The sequence below is a fragment of the Corythoichthys intestinalis genome, chromosome 3, assembly GCF_030265065.1.
Source record: "Corythoichthys intestinalis isolate RoL2023-P3 chromosome 3, ASM3026506v1, whole genome shotgun sequence".
Lineage (NCBI taxonomy): Eukaryota > Metazoa > Chordata > Actinopteri > Syngnathiformes > Syngnathidae > Corythoichthys > Corythoichthys intestinalis.
In genome coordinates, this window is record NC_080397.1 from 2421797 (window position 1) to 2437201 (window position 15405).

General features: G+C 39.1%; 1 protein-coding gene across 4 annotated transcripts in view; it reads left to right on the forward strand.

The window, feature by feature from the left end:
• LOC130913181 (F-box/WD repeat-containing protein 8-like) overlaps nucleotides 1-15405 on the forward strand; it is a 72270-nt gene that overhangs the window by 47690 nt on the left and 9175 nt on the right. For 2 of the 4 annotated variants that reach the window (XM_057831564.1, XM_057831563.1), the window contains exons 8-10: nucleotides 1760-1890; nucleotides 14500-14673; nucleotides 14760-14876. In XM_057831564.1, the coding sequence (XP_057687547.1) occupies nucleotides 1760-1890; nucleotides 14500-14673; nucleotides 14760-14876 (422 nt within the window). The remainder of the gene's footprint in view (nucleotides 1-1759; nucleotides 1891-14499; nucleotides 14674-14759; nucleotides 14877-15405) is intronic. The other 2 variants (XM_057831565.1, XM_057831566.1) reach the window with 2 other exon arrangements.

Genomic DNA, 15405 nt, shown 5'->3' on the forward strand with positions numbered 1-15405 from the left:
ATGTTCCACTATGTGAAACTCACCTGCTTCTGACGAAATGGCAGGCGTCAATAATAACAAGACACCTTTTCTTATATGTAGGATACTAGTTTGAAGCGGTGTCTTTGCAAACGGCACAACAGGTACTGGTATTTTTCATACCCCTTTCATACCCAGCTACCCCTTAAGAGAGCTGACCCATCTTAACTGAATGACCTGCAATGGCTCTGATTCGGTCATTTTCCAGAGTCCCAGTGAGCACACTAGTTTTCTGTACTTTCCCTTAAATATCTCTGGCAACCCATTAAAGCAAAAAACTAATTTTGTACAGTCAATGTGTAACTTAGGGCACTTTCACTCTAGCACTGTTTGGTCTGTTTTAAACGAAACAGAGTTCTTTTTCTCAGATAGTCGGCTTTTTTTTGTAAATGTGAACGCGCATTCGAACTGTAGTTCAGACCAAACAAACAAACTCCGGTTCAAAAATCGTGGATCTTGGTCCACTTTAAGGGCTACTTGGCTTGTGAATGCAAGCGGACCAGGGTGCGGTAATGCTACATTACGTGCAGCTTCTGTGACGCTCCACGTTGCCTCCCCTCCCAGCAGGGAGGTATTTCCTCTTCTACATTTGTCCAGTCAGTGAGTGCGCCTTTCGTCCACGTGATGCTCCTCGGGAAGTTCAGTTGGGGCAGTGTGAATACTGAACCTTTTCAACAAGTCAGATAGTAAAATTCCTCATTTGCAAGTGTTTTTGCGAGATAGCTCTCCAACCGGACCCTGGTCCTCTTGGTCTAATGTGAAAGTGCCCTTACCAAGAGTAGCATCAGTGTTTGACCTCTTTGGTACTCGACATGTTCTAAACATAAAGCACCTCTGCGGGCTGTTGGCTTGTTCTTACTCTGGTCACACCCTGGGGCCTCTTTAAAAGGTAATGCCAAGCACTCATGGGTGGGCTGCAAGGCGCAAAGCCAGGAATAGCGCTGAGCCTTCAGTGGGTTGCTGCCAGCCCTCAGTGTACTTGGCTCATGTGTATTTGCGCCTCTATATAAGCTAGGCTAGCCTAGAGAGCACACTTCACTTGATGCATGTTTCACCTGATTTTTTCATGTTGTTTAGACGTGAGGAGTTACGCCTTTAAATAAAGAGTGTCATCATTGGCTTTAAGTGAATAAATGATAATCCAAGATTGACTGTTAGAGCAGAAACAGCTGTTGTCTTCTGAGCAGACTAGATGGCCAATATTCAAGGATAAAAACTCTGAGAACACACAATGGTGAACCTACAACTCTTAAGTTGACTTTTTTAAAATTTAGCGACCATCATTGTTGCCTACAGTGCCGTGTGTACACAATGGTGTGTGGGGGGGGTGTAGGGGTGTGTGTGGCTATGTGTGCACTTGCACTTAATGCTCTGTTGGCCCGAATAAGCAACACACAGAGACTCAGGTGGCTCCCTTTGAGGATTACATCATTCCTCTTTTGTTGCCTTTTGTGGAACGTGTTTATCTAGTCTCCTAGCGTGTTAGGGGATCACTTGGTCATCTCTTTTGCGTTTTAATAGTTTAATCTGATAAGACAATTGGGCTTGACTCTGTCTCGTGCTGGATAATTATATGAACCCCTAATTACATCATTGTGGAAAGGCATTGTTTCAAATCAAATTTTAAAATGTCTTAACACGTCATTCAAGTGGATAAAAAAAAAACGCACCACACCACCAATCGAGATGTTTTTCCACTATAAGAGTGTGACATGCTAAATGTGTGTCTTTCCTTTTGCAGATCCACGTGTACAACATAGAGACGGGCAAGGCACTGGCGTGTGTCGGAGATGCACCAGGCGACTTCACTTGTGTGCAATTTGATGATGTCAGCGCACCGCACATGATGCTTTGTGGGAACAAAGACAGGAGGTGGGTGTCTTGCTTTAGCATACACTAAAGCACAAAAAAATATATAGAGTGTATAAAACAAGCACAAATACTTCATAAAGCCTGCTCATATAAAAACACATTCAAAGCAAACAAAACCACAGAAGCATCCACACACTCATAAAACACAAAATAATCACACAAAAAAACACTGGACAAAGAAAATCACACATACAAGCCACATATATGTGCAACGACTTCTTGGACTCTATTTTTCATGTGTGGATCCACACAAAATTGACAAGCCTAACTAAAATTGAAGTTGGGAAGTCAAATTTTATTTTGAGGCTGAATTGAATAAATTCCAGGGGATGCGAGTGGAAATGGCACTAAATCTGTCACTTCAAACTGGCTTGTCTTTTCCAGCCTTTTTTTTGTCTTTTGTGGTTCAGCTATTGGATAAGCACACCTGCCAAAATTCACACTGCCAGGGAAACAGGTTTCAATTTTAAAATTCATACCCTGAAAAGGGAAGTACGCTGCTAATAGTGATGAGCATTTTTGTGATTAAAATTTCATTGGCATTGTTTTAAGCTTCTAAGGGTGTGATTAATCATCTCACGGCCAATCGAAGGTCAACGAGCAGTTCGAAGGGGCCTTAGGGACCTTTAGCGCCATCTGTTGCTACCCCACTGTCACTAATGAGTGCTCGTTAACAATAAGCATAATCACATTAGGATTTTCCAGTGATAAAATGTTCAACACAATGGCAGTCAAAAGTCTACTTTTTTCTTCTAATTTCATTTTGCCCCTAAAGGAAATTAGTTTAGAAAAAAAAATAAAAAATAAAAAAAATTTAAAAAAACAATAAAAGGGTCAAACTGCCACTGTTGTAACATATTGCCTCTCCGACTTACATTCCTAACTTTCAAGCAAGTGTACTGTTAACCACCCACCGCATACCAAAATATAGGTCCTCTCGAAGGAACTGGTAACATTTAACAATGCCTGTTTGTAATGATAATAAATAAACCAAAAGAACATATTTCTTCTCCATAGTCGGCAGCAAAATTGTATCTCATTCTGGAAGGTATCTCATTGGAAGGTAATAACAACAAATGACTTTCAGTTATGGAACCCCAAAAGAGACACAATTAAATAAATAAAAACAACATTTTGATTTAAACATTTAAATACTCTTTTACAAATAACAGACAAATTCTGTAAAACGGCCCTCAGTTGTAAAATAAGTTAATATTATAATTTAAAAAAAAAAGATTTTATAAAAGTGTTTTTCACAAAGGTTTTTTTTTTTTTTTTATGTCATAATGCCTTTTTCCACAATATCCTTTTTATTTCATAATGTCATTTTTCAGCACAATGAGATTTTACGGTATACCACACAGTAAAACGTAGCCAGCCAAAGCTACAATAGTGCTGACTGTGGACACAGGGTCAATCAGAAGATTTTTATGTGATTCCAAAATGGTGAAGAAAATGACTTTGGGGAGAACAAGCAAGAGGCACTGTTGAAACAAGTCCTGGGTCCAAAGGCAGTGGGTGATGTGCTTAAGATCTTAACGTCACCCATCCCATTCTCCATACAGACCGATGCCTCGAATAAATTGAGCAGGAAGATGTTCCCCTTGCTGTCCAGTACTTCAGTCCAGAGTCTGGGCTCACCAACAAAATGCTGGACTTCATAGAGAATGCAGACGAGTCAGCTGCTGGAATTGTAGCTATCCTGGAACATTCCCTTAAGAAATTTGGCTTGTCAATGCATCACGTGACCGGATTCAGTGCCGACAACACAAATGTTAATTACGATATTCACAACTTCGTTTTCACTAACCTGGAGGGAAAAAAAATCTGCTGCAGGGAAACTGTCATGCCCACAAAGTGCACAATACAATTTTCTCATCTAAAAATTTCTATGCATTTTAGGAGTTTTGGGGATGCCCCTTTTTTTTTCGCCCGTAAGGCTTTGGGCGCGAGGGTGGGGCGTCCCTTATTTCTGTTTCTGAAAGGTGGCAACCCTAATCGCCGCATCGATTATTGTTGACAGCACTACTAGCAGGTTTAATTCTTTTTTTTCTAGAGCTGCAGCATATAATTAATATTTTTTGCTTGTAGATGTTTACGTTGAAAGTTTGCACTTAAATTCCTTACCTATTGTGTTCAAAACACCAGGAAATTAAATTAATTGAATTACTGCACTTTATTGTTGTCTGTCACTGGAGTTCTTATCAATCCCATCCAACAAAATGACGGTCATATAGTAAGCTTTATTTTTTTTCATAGAAAAATAAAACATAACATTGGTATGAAATTTCGTTGTTTTCTTTTTTCTTTTTTTATATGTTTAAAATACTGTACGAACACACACAACAAATGTTTACTATCGTATCCTTTTCACTCTGTATTGAACCGTATCGTTCTTAAACTGCATCGAATCGTATCGAATCGCTCGGCCTTGAGAATGTATCGTTTTTTAATCGAATCGTAACCTGTGTATCTAAATACATATCGAATCTACTTCATGCCAGAGATTCCCAACCCAAATAAAAAGTAGTGTGTTTCAAAAAGTCCATTTTTTCATAACGTTTTTTTCACAATGGCCGTTTTATTTCATAATGTCGTTTTGCACACAATGAATTGTCTTCTATCAATCATGCAAAATCAGTTAAGTGATTGTATGGATGGATCGTGGCGTCTGCATTTGGTAGCGTCACTTTCAGAGTTACTCTGAGAAGTTGCGAACCGGTTGGATAGTAATGAACCTCAGCCTGAGCAAGGATTTCAGCAGCAGTGTGTTTTCGCCAGCCTGTGCGGCTGTGCCCTTCCTGGAACCTGTAGGCATGCTTGAGGACCGCATGGCCCATCTCCTGCTCAACCAGGGCGTCGAACATCACAGAGGGCGGGTCACCCCTCTCGAGCTCCACGGCGATCTCCATTTTCTCCTGCTGGGCAAGCTACTGCTTGACGCACTCAGCCACAGAGGAGTTGACCTGTACCTTCCTGGCCAGGTAGCCAACGTAGTTGCCGACTGCGACTGAAACAAAACGAAAGTCAAATATAAAGATTACATTTCCGGCAGAAAAATGTATTTTCGGAGCCAAAGTTTCTTATTTCTTCAGCTAGTTGTGGACAAAACTTGCCTGTTGATTTGTAGATATCTCTGTCTTGTTCTTCTTGAGGTCCTCGAGGGAGGTGAACTTGTCACTGTCCATTAACTTTTGTTCCATCCTCCTCCATCTAGCAGCCAACTAACCAACACTTCTTTTTCATGGTGCTGCACTGAAAGTTTTTAGATTGAAATGTTACATAAAATAAAACGGTTAAAAGCTGATTTTTTTTTTTTTTTTTTTTTTTTAATACGGAAGCAGAAATGTCTGAATTACAATTTAGAGGTACAAAATCCAACATGGTGGCCGTCACAAAACAGAACTTTAAAGTTGAAAATTCTTGGAAATAAATGCAAAAATCCCGAAATATTTTTTATAGAGATGAGCGTAAACCAGTCTAGATTATTGGTTAAAAGCAATAAAACCGGGCAGTTATCATTCATCTTACGTAAATATTTCAAGCTATTAGGCTATTGTGTATACGTATATATGTATATATATATATATATATTGTGTTACGCGGCGGCCGTAACAAAACAAAGAGCTTTTTAAGTTGAAAATTCTTGTAATTAAATGCGTAAATCCCAGAATTTTTTTTATAGATATGAATGTAAAACACTGTAAAATTCTTGGTTAAAAGCAAAAAAAAAAAAAACAGTTAACATTGATTTTACGTAAATATCTCAAGCTAATGTTAGGCTACTTTTTTCCATTCATTTCTTCTTTTTTTTTCACAATGTTACAAGGTGCATGCATGGTGCTATTTTATATAATAATTACCTTGAATCCTCGACCAAATTATCCTTCGGACACTCCTTCCTGCTTGTATGCAGTACAACTTTCGTCCTGTTTCAAACTAAATCTGGCGTTAGAAGGAAGCGTGTGTTTGAGTTTATCACAGCTCTGCCTGCTTGCGTCGGCCTCCTTCCGGAAGGCGTGGCACAATGACTGTAGGAGCTGTCCCGTAAACTGATAGTGAAGTCTATGAAATAGTATTTTTCCTTCTTGAATAAAATCACCAATTAAAAAGAATAATATATGTTGTTGGTCCACAAAATCAAAGCATTTTCGTAAGAAAACTATCCAAACACCTCAAGAGTGAAACGAATACCACCATGTAAAACAAATATGAGTTTAGGCTGGCTGTGATACTGGCGTGATGCCACCAGAGGTGGGTAGAGTTACTTCAAAATATGATTACTCAAGTAAAAGTAATCATCCAAAAAATGTACGCAAGTACTAGTACAAGTAAAAAGATATTTGGTGAAAAGAATACGAAAGTAATGAGTAACATTGTGAGTATCTTCTTATATTTTTGTTGGATTTATTTTTTAACCATGGTATTTTTTTTCTAAGCACAAAGTTACCTATATGGACTGCTTTCATAATGATACTGTACAGCAACCCATTACATAACCACATTAAGCCAAAGAAATACAAAAAAAAAAAAAAGAATTCCGATGAGAAAATTTTTGTTTACATAAATGAAGCATTGTTCGTCCACAGAGCATGACTGCCCTCTGGTGGAGAAAATAGTTCCTTGTTTAAATAGTAAAGACTTTCTTCATAATTACTATTTTGAAATTAAAATGGTAAATGGTAAATGGTGTTATACTTATATAGGTTTTCCGTGGTCGATCGGTGCCAGATAACAACTGGGAGAGAGGTTAAAATACCCGGTTCATGTTGAGGGCAGCGCTCAATATCAAATAATTCATTTTTTACGGTGCTTTGAAGACACCACATGATTGAACAGCATCAATGCATCAAGCTTGCATTTGATGCACAATATATCCTTCAAATATCACCATCACAATGTGCGCATAAATTCAGTACAATACAATACAATACAATGACAGTACATTGAAGTACCATAAGTCTATAATGCAACAATTAAAAAAAATCTAGTTATAATGAATAATATGTTAAATTATTGAAATAATATAAAATAAAGAAAAAATTAAGAATACAAAGATAAATATGGAGAAAAACAAGAGGGAAACTGAGGAAAAACAATCTGATAAAATGCTGACTGCAATACAGTATCCTCCCAAACAGAAGTATTCGAGTCATCCGGTGAAAATTCTTCTAGCTTTAATATTGCGATGTATATATCGCAATATATCGCAAACCCCCAAAAAGTCGCAGTGTCAGTTTTTTTCCAATACCAGCCCAAATCTGATTGGGTCAATGGAGTCATGTGATTATTGTAAGTATAAATTTAACAAATAAATTAATCTAATATGTAGGGATGGGAATTGATACGATTTTTACGATTCCGATTCCATTATCGATATTGCTTAACGATTCGATTCTTTATCGATTCTCTTATCGATTCTAATTTCGGGAAAAAGAAGAACAAACATTTTGATTGGCATCAAGTTTGTTTAATCAGAAGTCACAACCTTACAAACTCACACGAGGTCAAAAGAGGCCCAAAGCCTCAATGTTAACTGTGGCAATAATTGGCAAATGCACAAGAATGTGTAACATTTTACTGAAACATTTTTCTAATAGAAATAAAAAATATTGGTATATTTTGGCATATAGGTCGTTGTTCTGCCTTTGGCAAAGTCCCCAAACTTTTTCCTGTGAGGGCCAAATAACTTTTCCCTTCTCTGATGAGAGGCCGGGGTCAGTTTGTAACAGAAAAAGTGTGACGATTGCAGGACTGCGAAATGTAAAAAAAATTATTGTTTTTCAGAAAGCCACAATCAAATAACCCTCTGTGGATTCTTCACGGAACAAAAGTAAATAAAATAAAATAATAATATAATATAATAATAATAAATAATAATAGCACTATTAATTAAATAGATAATAACCAAGTAACCCTCTCTGAGTTATTCACTGAAAATGGTCAGGAAATAAATAACACTACTGAGGGAGAAAAAAACAAAAAAAATTCAAAATGCTCTCTGGAATTGTTCAGGGGGCCGGACCAAATATGGAGCCGCGGGCCGTAGTTTGGGGACCCCTGTTTTTATTTATCAGTATATTGAAATGCATGCCTTTTAGTTTGTATGGCGCTTTCACGCTCAAGTGGTGGTGCCCTTGCGCTTCCTCACGCGAAGAAGAGCGCGAAGGAGAAGAAATGCCTCATCCAAGGCAGTGAGCGAGTTAGTGAGAAAGGGAAACATTGCCACGAGCCTACGTTCTTTGTTAATGTTTGTAAAATATCCACAGAGCCAACGCCTGTATGTATCATCTTCTGTGTTGTTGTTGTGTGTTTCCACTCGCGATCGGACACTTAAATCCAGTTGTGTAGTGGTTTAAACGATGTGCTAATGCTAGCGAACGCATGCTAACTGTTTGTTATGACCGTGTAAGCAGCTAATCATCGCTGATTTACGTTGATGCGAACCTGTTTGTTATTGGGGACGAAATTGATTTGTTTCATTTCTATTTTTAGTTTCAAGTGATGGTTGAATAAAGTCTCGGTGAGGACAGTGCAGTCTATTCCCTCCCGATGCAGTTATTTCCATCTCGCAATGACTGCAAGCCGCTTTGTTGTAATTTTTCCTCGTGAAGTGAAGACACACTTTCGAGCGTTCGAACCTACGTCATTGTTATGTTTACGGCGGCAACGCTCGTGCTAAACTATCGTAACCTTTCATTTTCACCCTTTTTCCTGGTGAAGTGTAGCCAAACTTAGGAGCGAGTGGTTCTTGGCTATGCTAGTTTGATGCGTCTGGACAACAAGACACGTCACGACGCAATATGCGTCTTTAGGGATCGTTAAGGCTTTTTCATTGTGATGTCGAGGCCTCGAAACACTCGGAACCGGTTCTGAATTGGAATCGGATTTCGATTCCCATCCCTACTAATTTGTAGAATAAAGAGAAAAATTGTAACAAAGTAGCGGAGTAAGAGTAGCATTTTTTTCTTTACAAATCTACTCAAGTAAAAATACAAAGTATAACTGAGTAAAACTACTCTTAGAAGTACATTTTTCCTAAGAAGTTACTCAAGTAAATGTAACGGAGTACATGTAACGCGTTACTACCCACCTCTGGATGTCACAGCTGAAACATTCACAGGGCTGACAAAAAGCAACATCTCAGAAAATAATCAAAAACATTTATGGATTTTGTCTAAAAAACAAAGTGCTATAAAAAGTGTATATAAAGTGCTATTGAGAGAGGTGCAAATACTTTTTCACTCCTCTGAATTTGACAAGTCTCACAAGCAACAAAAAGTAGTGCAACGTCTGCTTTGTGACTTTATGTTGCTTCTCATGACATTTTTGCGTTGTGTGCGAGATTACGAGGGAATGAATAAGTTCTTTGATAACATTTCATGTGTGTCTGTTGCAAAGATTTTGCTTGACCGCAGATGAAAGGCATTCATTGTTTTGGCGAAAGACATTTACAAGCGTTCAAAAGTGAAGAATAGCCGCGTTCCGAAAACTCTCATTCCTCACTTTAATGCCAGACCCCTGCCAAGGCTGAGCAATCATAAAAGATGTCCGCCTGGCTCTATGGGTGGAGAAATAAAGTTAGGAGTTTGGGTATTGGTTAGTACTGTACTTTTGAAATTTCTTTCCCTTTGTAGGCAGGTCCTCTTGCAATTCCTCACATTCTTTTGCATATGGTCTTCCACCAATGAGAATTCCCATTGGTGTCATTGTTGTTCTTCTTTTTCTTCTGCCCTTTTTGCTTTGCTCCAAGAAATATACCACAGTAGTTCATTAATCTGTTCCTACCCACTTTTTCTAATAAGCATTTCAGGTTTTCAGCAGTTCTTTTCGTCCCGTCTGTCAAATATTTGCATTTGTTCTCAACTACCATATACTTCTATCTCTCTGCAGTGCATCAATCATATCTTCTTTCTTCCTTGCCATCCAAGTCTCTGCTTGCTCCATAGAAGTTTGATGAGATCAAACACAAAGGTAGACTGTACGGTGGCCGAGAGGTGTCAGGGGAAATGCAAAGTCCAAACACTTTGCAAATAGAAAAAAGCACGAACCCCAATTGCAAATGCTTCGCAAAAGAAAAAAGCACAAATGCAAACTGCCACAACACGATCCCCATTTCCTGAAGTGCGATCACAAATTGGCAAAAGCACGGCATTTTTTTCAAGTGACGTCAGATTGAAGCGACACGTGAAGTTGGTGTACTTTTTTTTTCTAACTTCGCAACTAGGGCCTCCCAATTTGAGTGGCATTCCAGTTATATTTTTCCTGATCAAAAGTTGGAAAACTCCGACTTCCCACCTTCCTCGAATGCATCATCAATCGACTGAGTCATGACTGAAAAACGCCAACATGGTGAAATGTGAATTTAGAGGCTATGGAAACAGACAGAAGTAATGGGCAAGTGAAAGTTTACCGCAAACTCCCTATGAAGAACGAGGAACAATATAAGCTGGTTACTTGCTGCTGGCTACGACATAAACACACTGGTGGAAAAAAATATCACTCTTCTCTGCAGCCTGTTCCCTGCAGAACTGCAGTATTACAAATGGTCCTGTTCATATGACAATTATTGACATGTAAGGTAAGTTTTAATAATTTTATCCTGAAAACATAGCCAACACAATTGATTGCATGGACCATCGGTAAGTCTCAGGGGTGCATATGTTGTTTTTTATTGGTATGTTAAGCGGGCACCATTGACTCGTGCTATCTTAGCTGCTCCGGAGCCCTGCAAATAACAACTGACACGCGGAATTTGTTGAAATCAACTCCACTGACTAACTGCAACCCTGCTTAACTCGAAGATTAATTCCAATGTCAAAAATTCAGAACTTCCCCTACATGACAGCTCTAGGTAGAGATCAGAACACTCCTGTTGGGAAAAAAAAATGGGCGTTCCCATTTTGTTTTGGATGGAATATCTATGAAATGACAGCGAATTTAATTGCCAAATTGTTTTCTACATGTAACATGAGTTAAATGACATTAGTGTCGTCATTTTCATTTTTTGACATGGTCTACCTTTTCTAAGGACCTTTAAAGTGCGTACAACAGGAGAAAAAAAGTCTTAAATAGCATCATTATGTGAATTACAATCATATTTTGAGACGATTGGACTATATACAACAATTTGGCAAAGCGCAGATGGTGAGAAATTAGTCTTTTAATCTGCCTATTAGCCACGCCTACCATTATAGGGCTCTAGCGTCCCCAACAGGAGGATGACATCGGCAGGGTCATGGTTTCATCTGTTTTACTATTCAGCCCCCTACTGAGGGGGAATTATTCAAAACGAGGAAAATGCGACAAAGAGAGCCGCAAAATGTCATTGTTTCACGCTCTCTACTCCAATATTTTTTCAGGATATTCTTTTTAAGTTTTTCCCCAATAGCTAAACAAATGTTATCGTCATGACAAATAACAGTCTTGTGCTAAATGGAATATGAAATAGTAAAAATGCATTTGTTCAGTACGACATGGCAAAATTACTCCATAATGGTCAAAACTGTCGACTTCACCTTGACTGTCACACCTCCCGAACGATAATAAAAGTAGTGGTGTCAACAATAATCGATGCGGCGATGCATCCCGATGCGGGGCATGGACGATTCGATTTGATGCGGGCAACAAGCCGAATCGATTCAGTGCATTTTAAAATATATAAGTATGTTCAAAAATCTTCCCTCCGCAATTCCGGTGATGCAGCGGATTTGGTTTCCCCATTTGTATTATTATTCTCATGTTTCAATTTTTTACACACTGCATAACTCTGGTCAAGTTTCCCACCAACCTCGTAGAAGCCAAAATGTCTCCAGATGTCTGCTTTCAATCTCTTAGGGGCATCAATAATCTTTCTCGCTCCCTCTTTCTCCGCTTCAGCCATTGTTATGTTATGTTCTATCTCTTAGAGGTTATATCTTGTGCCCGAACCCGATTAACATTTTGGGCCGGTCGGGTCGGGTCGGGCCCAAAATGTTAAGCATTTACGTGCGCCGGACTAATAAATCATTTAAAAAAAAAAAAAAAGGGTTAAACCGAGAGCAGGCTCTCTGTATTGTGCATTTGCTTGTGCACGCACATGAACACCGTGGCCCGCATGTTATTTTTTTTATATTAAACTTTCCCAGCGTTATTTCGTTGTGTAAATGCTTTTATAATGATCATAAAAATATGTAGACTTTCAAACATTAAGAAAACGTTTTTTTTCTGCCAGCTGAGAATTTGTTACGAAGGACACTTTTATTTATGCACACAAAGGCAACAGAAATGTGATCCTTTTGAATCTTCTCCTCTGTGTGTCTGTAAAACCCAAGGTTTTTTTTTTATATTAAACTTTTCCAGCGTTATTTCGCTGTGTAAATGCTTTTATAATTATCATAAAAATATATAGACTATTTAAACATTATGAAAATGAAAATGAATATGAATTGCTGCTGCTGCGGTTTTTTTTTTTTTTTTTTTTGCGTCACTCCAACAAAAAGAAATAAATTAAAATTTCTGGTTTTTCGGGCTGGGCCTGCAAATCTAGTTAATTGATCGGGCTCGGGCCGGGTTGGGCTTCAATAACAGCGGGCCGTGCCGGGTCGGGCTGGATTTTTTAGGCCCGATCTAACCTCTATTGCACATATATAGTGGGCTAGCCCAACATTTTACTTTTGTTTTACATTGCAATTTAGTTGATGTTTTGTTTGCAACTGAACTGATCCCTGTATTGATATTGCGATAAAGATGCTGCTGCACTACAATATTTTCTTTGTCGTTTTCTTTAATATTTACATGAATATTTTTATTGATGGGTCGTTGTGACTAAAATACAGTGATTGTTATTACAGATTTTGCACAGGAGTTCAGATGTTGCACTGTGTGAACGGCTGCTACTGTGTGTAAAAAAAGAGAAAGCCCTGGTCTCATTCAAAGCACTAATTAAATGCTGTGATGTTTTTTTTTTTTTTTTTTGAAATATATATACAGTATCTGAAAGAATTTTCATTTGACTTCAACCAGGAGTGACACAAGAGCCAAGAAAAAGTTGTTTAATGTCTGACCGCTTGTGTTGCCTCATGATTCACGAAAAACATGCTTTGCTTTAGGATTTTAATGCATCCCAGGCTTTAATGCATCCCGATGCATTGCCGAATCGAACCGAATTAAATCGTGACCCTCTGAATCGAATCGAATCGTGGCCCTCCGAATCGTAATCGAATCGAATCATGAGGGCAGTACCGATGCACACCTCTGTTTTATGCCACCATAGTTAGTCGGGCTTTTGTCATTTTCCTGCCCCAGCTTCGGAGAATGTAAACAAACCAAGAAGCGTGACAGCTAGCCGACATGTTAACCCGAACCGAGTGATGTTTCAAAGTTTTCCAAGCGAAAAATCACACATATCTAGCCCAGATTATTTCACACGGCGGCGTGGTTATCGATTGTCTTCACCGATCGGCAACCTGCCCGGCAGCGACCAAGTTCGAGCTCGTCGTTCCCCTGCTGAGGGCAGAGGGCTCGTTTGCGGGGAAGCGGCTGGACAATGACCGCCGGGCAAACCGGCCGGCGTCAGAGGAGCGCGTAGCTGCCCCATGGTCAACACGTATATGCCGTAAAATAATGCTTTACTACACGGCAAAGACGTAAACAGTGACAGAGTCATACAAGAGCGGCTGCAGTTGTTCTGCAGCTAACATGGCAGAATGTGTCCGGGTAAAGCTCTTCTACATGCCCATCCATGATCAAACGTAAGTAAATAGTCCTTTATTTAAAGAAAGTTTGTAGTGTTTACTTGTAATTGCTGTATTTGCGGCCATTGTTAACACAAAGTTGCCGTTTCTGATCTGGTGGAAAATTTGACACAACACCGGGCACACGAAGACGGCAATAAGCCGAGTATAGTGCACTCCCGGCGGGGGGATGTGCGACAAGTCGTCGGCCGAGTGGACAAGGAGCATGTCAGCCACAAAATACAAGCCACCTCCGTATTCAAACGTGTGCCATGATCCCAGTATTTAACATAATACAAAACACGATGTTTACTCACTTCCTAGTAAGTCCAATGGTCCCACAGTTGTCGCACACTTGTTCTGGCCGATCTCGGGGTGAATGGGAACTTTCTGAAACCCAAAAAGGCTCACACGCCTGTGGTGCAGCCTCAAAAGCCTGCATCTGTTTGGCTGACGTGATGCGAAAAATAAATGAATTAATTTGTAAAATCAGCTGAAATCCGTCTGCATGCTATACGGTAAAACAGAGCTGTATTGTGAGATGCTGACCCGGGTGACGTCACATTCGCATTCGTCCTAAACCCGAGACTGGAGCTGGAAGGAACTAATTTTCATGGCGCGGGATTCAAAAATTGAATATATAAAACGATCGCTTCCACACACATCCAAGCGGTCCATTTCATTCAGGAGCATAAAACACTGTGTGAAATATGAAATAAACATGCTTTTTGGTGTCAGACGCACTTTTAAGTCAAAGTCTGATACAAGTACCAACAGTGGTACATGGGCTCCCGCTAGTTCTGTATTTTGTCAAACATGAAAGAATGAATGTTTCTTCGACTGATTGACAAGTTTTTTTTCTTAAATTTGTATTCTGTCACGTCTTTGTTTTTAGGGTGCGTGTGTTTGATCTGCGATTGGGTTTGTGCGTGTCGTCTTTGTACGCACACCAGTTGGGTGTGACGTCGGTGCGTGGGGATGACTGGAAGGTGGTGAGCGGTGGCGGTGAGGGCCTGGTGTGCGTGTGGGAGATGAGGATGGGAAGCAAGCTGTGGGAGATGCACAACAGGTTGGAAAGCGACCTCTGTTTTTGCCTTAAATAGCCGTCGTAGAACATCTTTCGTCTCATTTGTTGTCGCGTGTGCCTGCGTACAGACATCCCGTGAAATACATTAGTTTCGACAGCCACACGCTGCTGACTGCAAACATCCCCGACGACAAGACGCCCCGGGGGGCGTGCATCACTGACGACGACCTTACAGCTCATCGTAGGTAAGACCACGACCATGTGAATCCCAACTTTTTATTTCAGTTGAAATCTTTAAATTGCCTTCAATAAATTGTAATATTTTCAAAATAATTTAATGGTTGGTATTATTTATGAATATTTGTGGCAAAATGTTTTTTTCTGAATTTGTTTTATAATTGTTTTTGTAATTTCCTTATTTCTTACTTTTTTTTTTTGGCTTGTAATTTTGGTGTCTCATTTATATAGGTACATAGATTGTGTTTCCCTAACTTTTTTCACAAAAAAATCTAACAGTGTCTGATAGTTACAGTATTTATGAGTTGCCAACTTTTATCAGTTTTTCATTTTTATTATATTAGGGTGACCCTATTTTGATTTCCAAAAAAGGACACTCGGCTTGGCCTCGAGATACTTAAAATTAAAAAAAACAAACAAAAAAAAAACATTAAAAGATGCCTTATCACTTATAATATACTAATATATTTAAAGTGTGCCTCCTCCATCTGGATCAAAAATTCAGTTTTATAACAAAATAATAGCTATATGACTAAA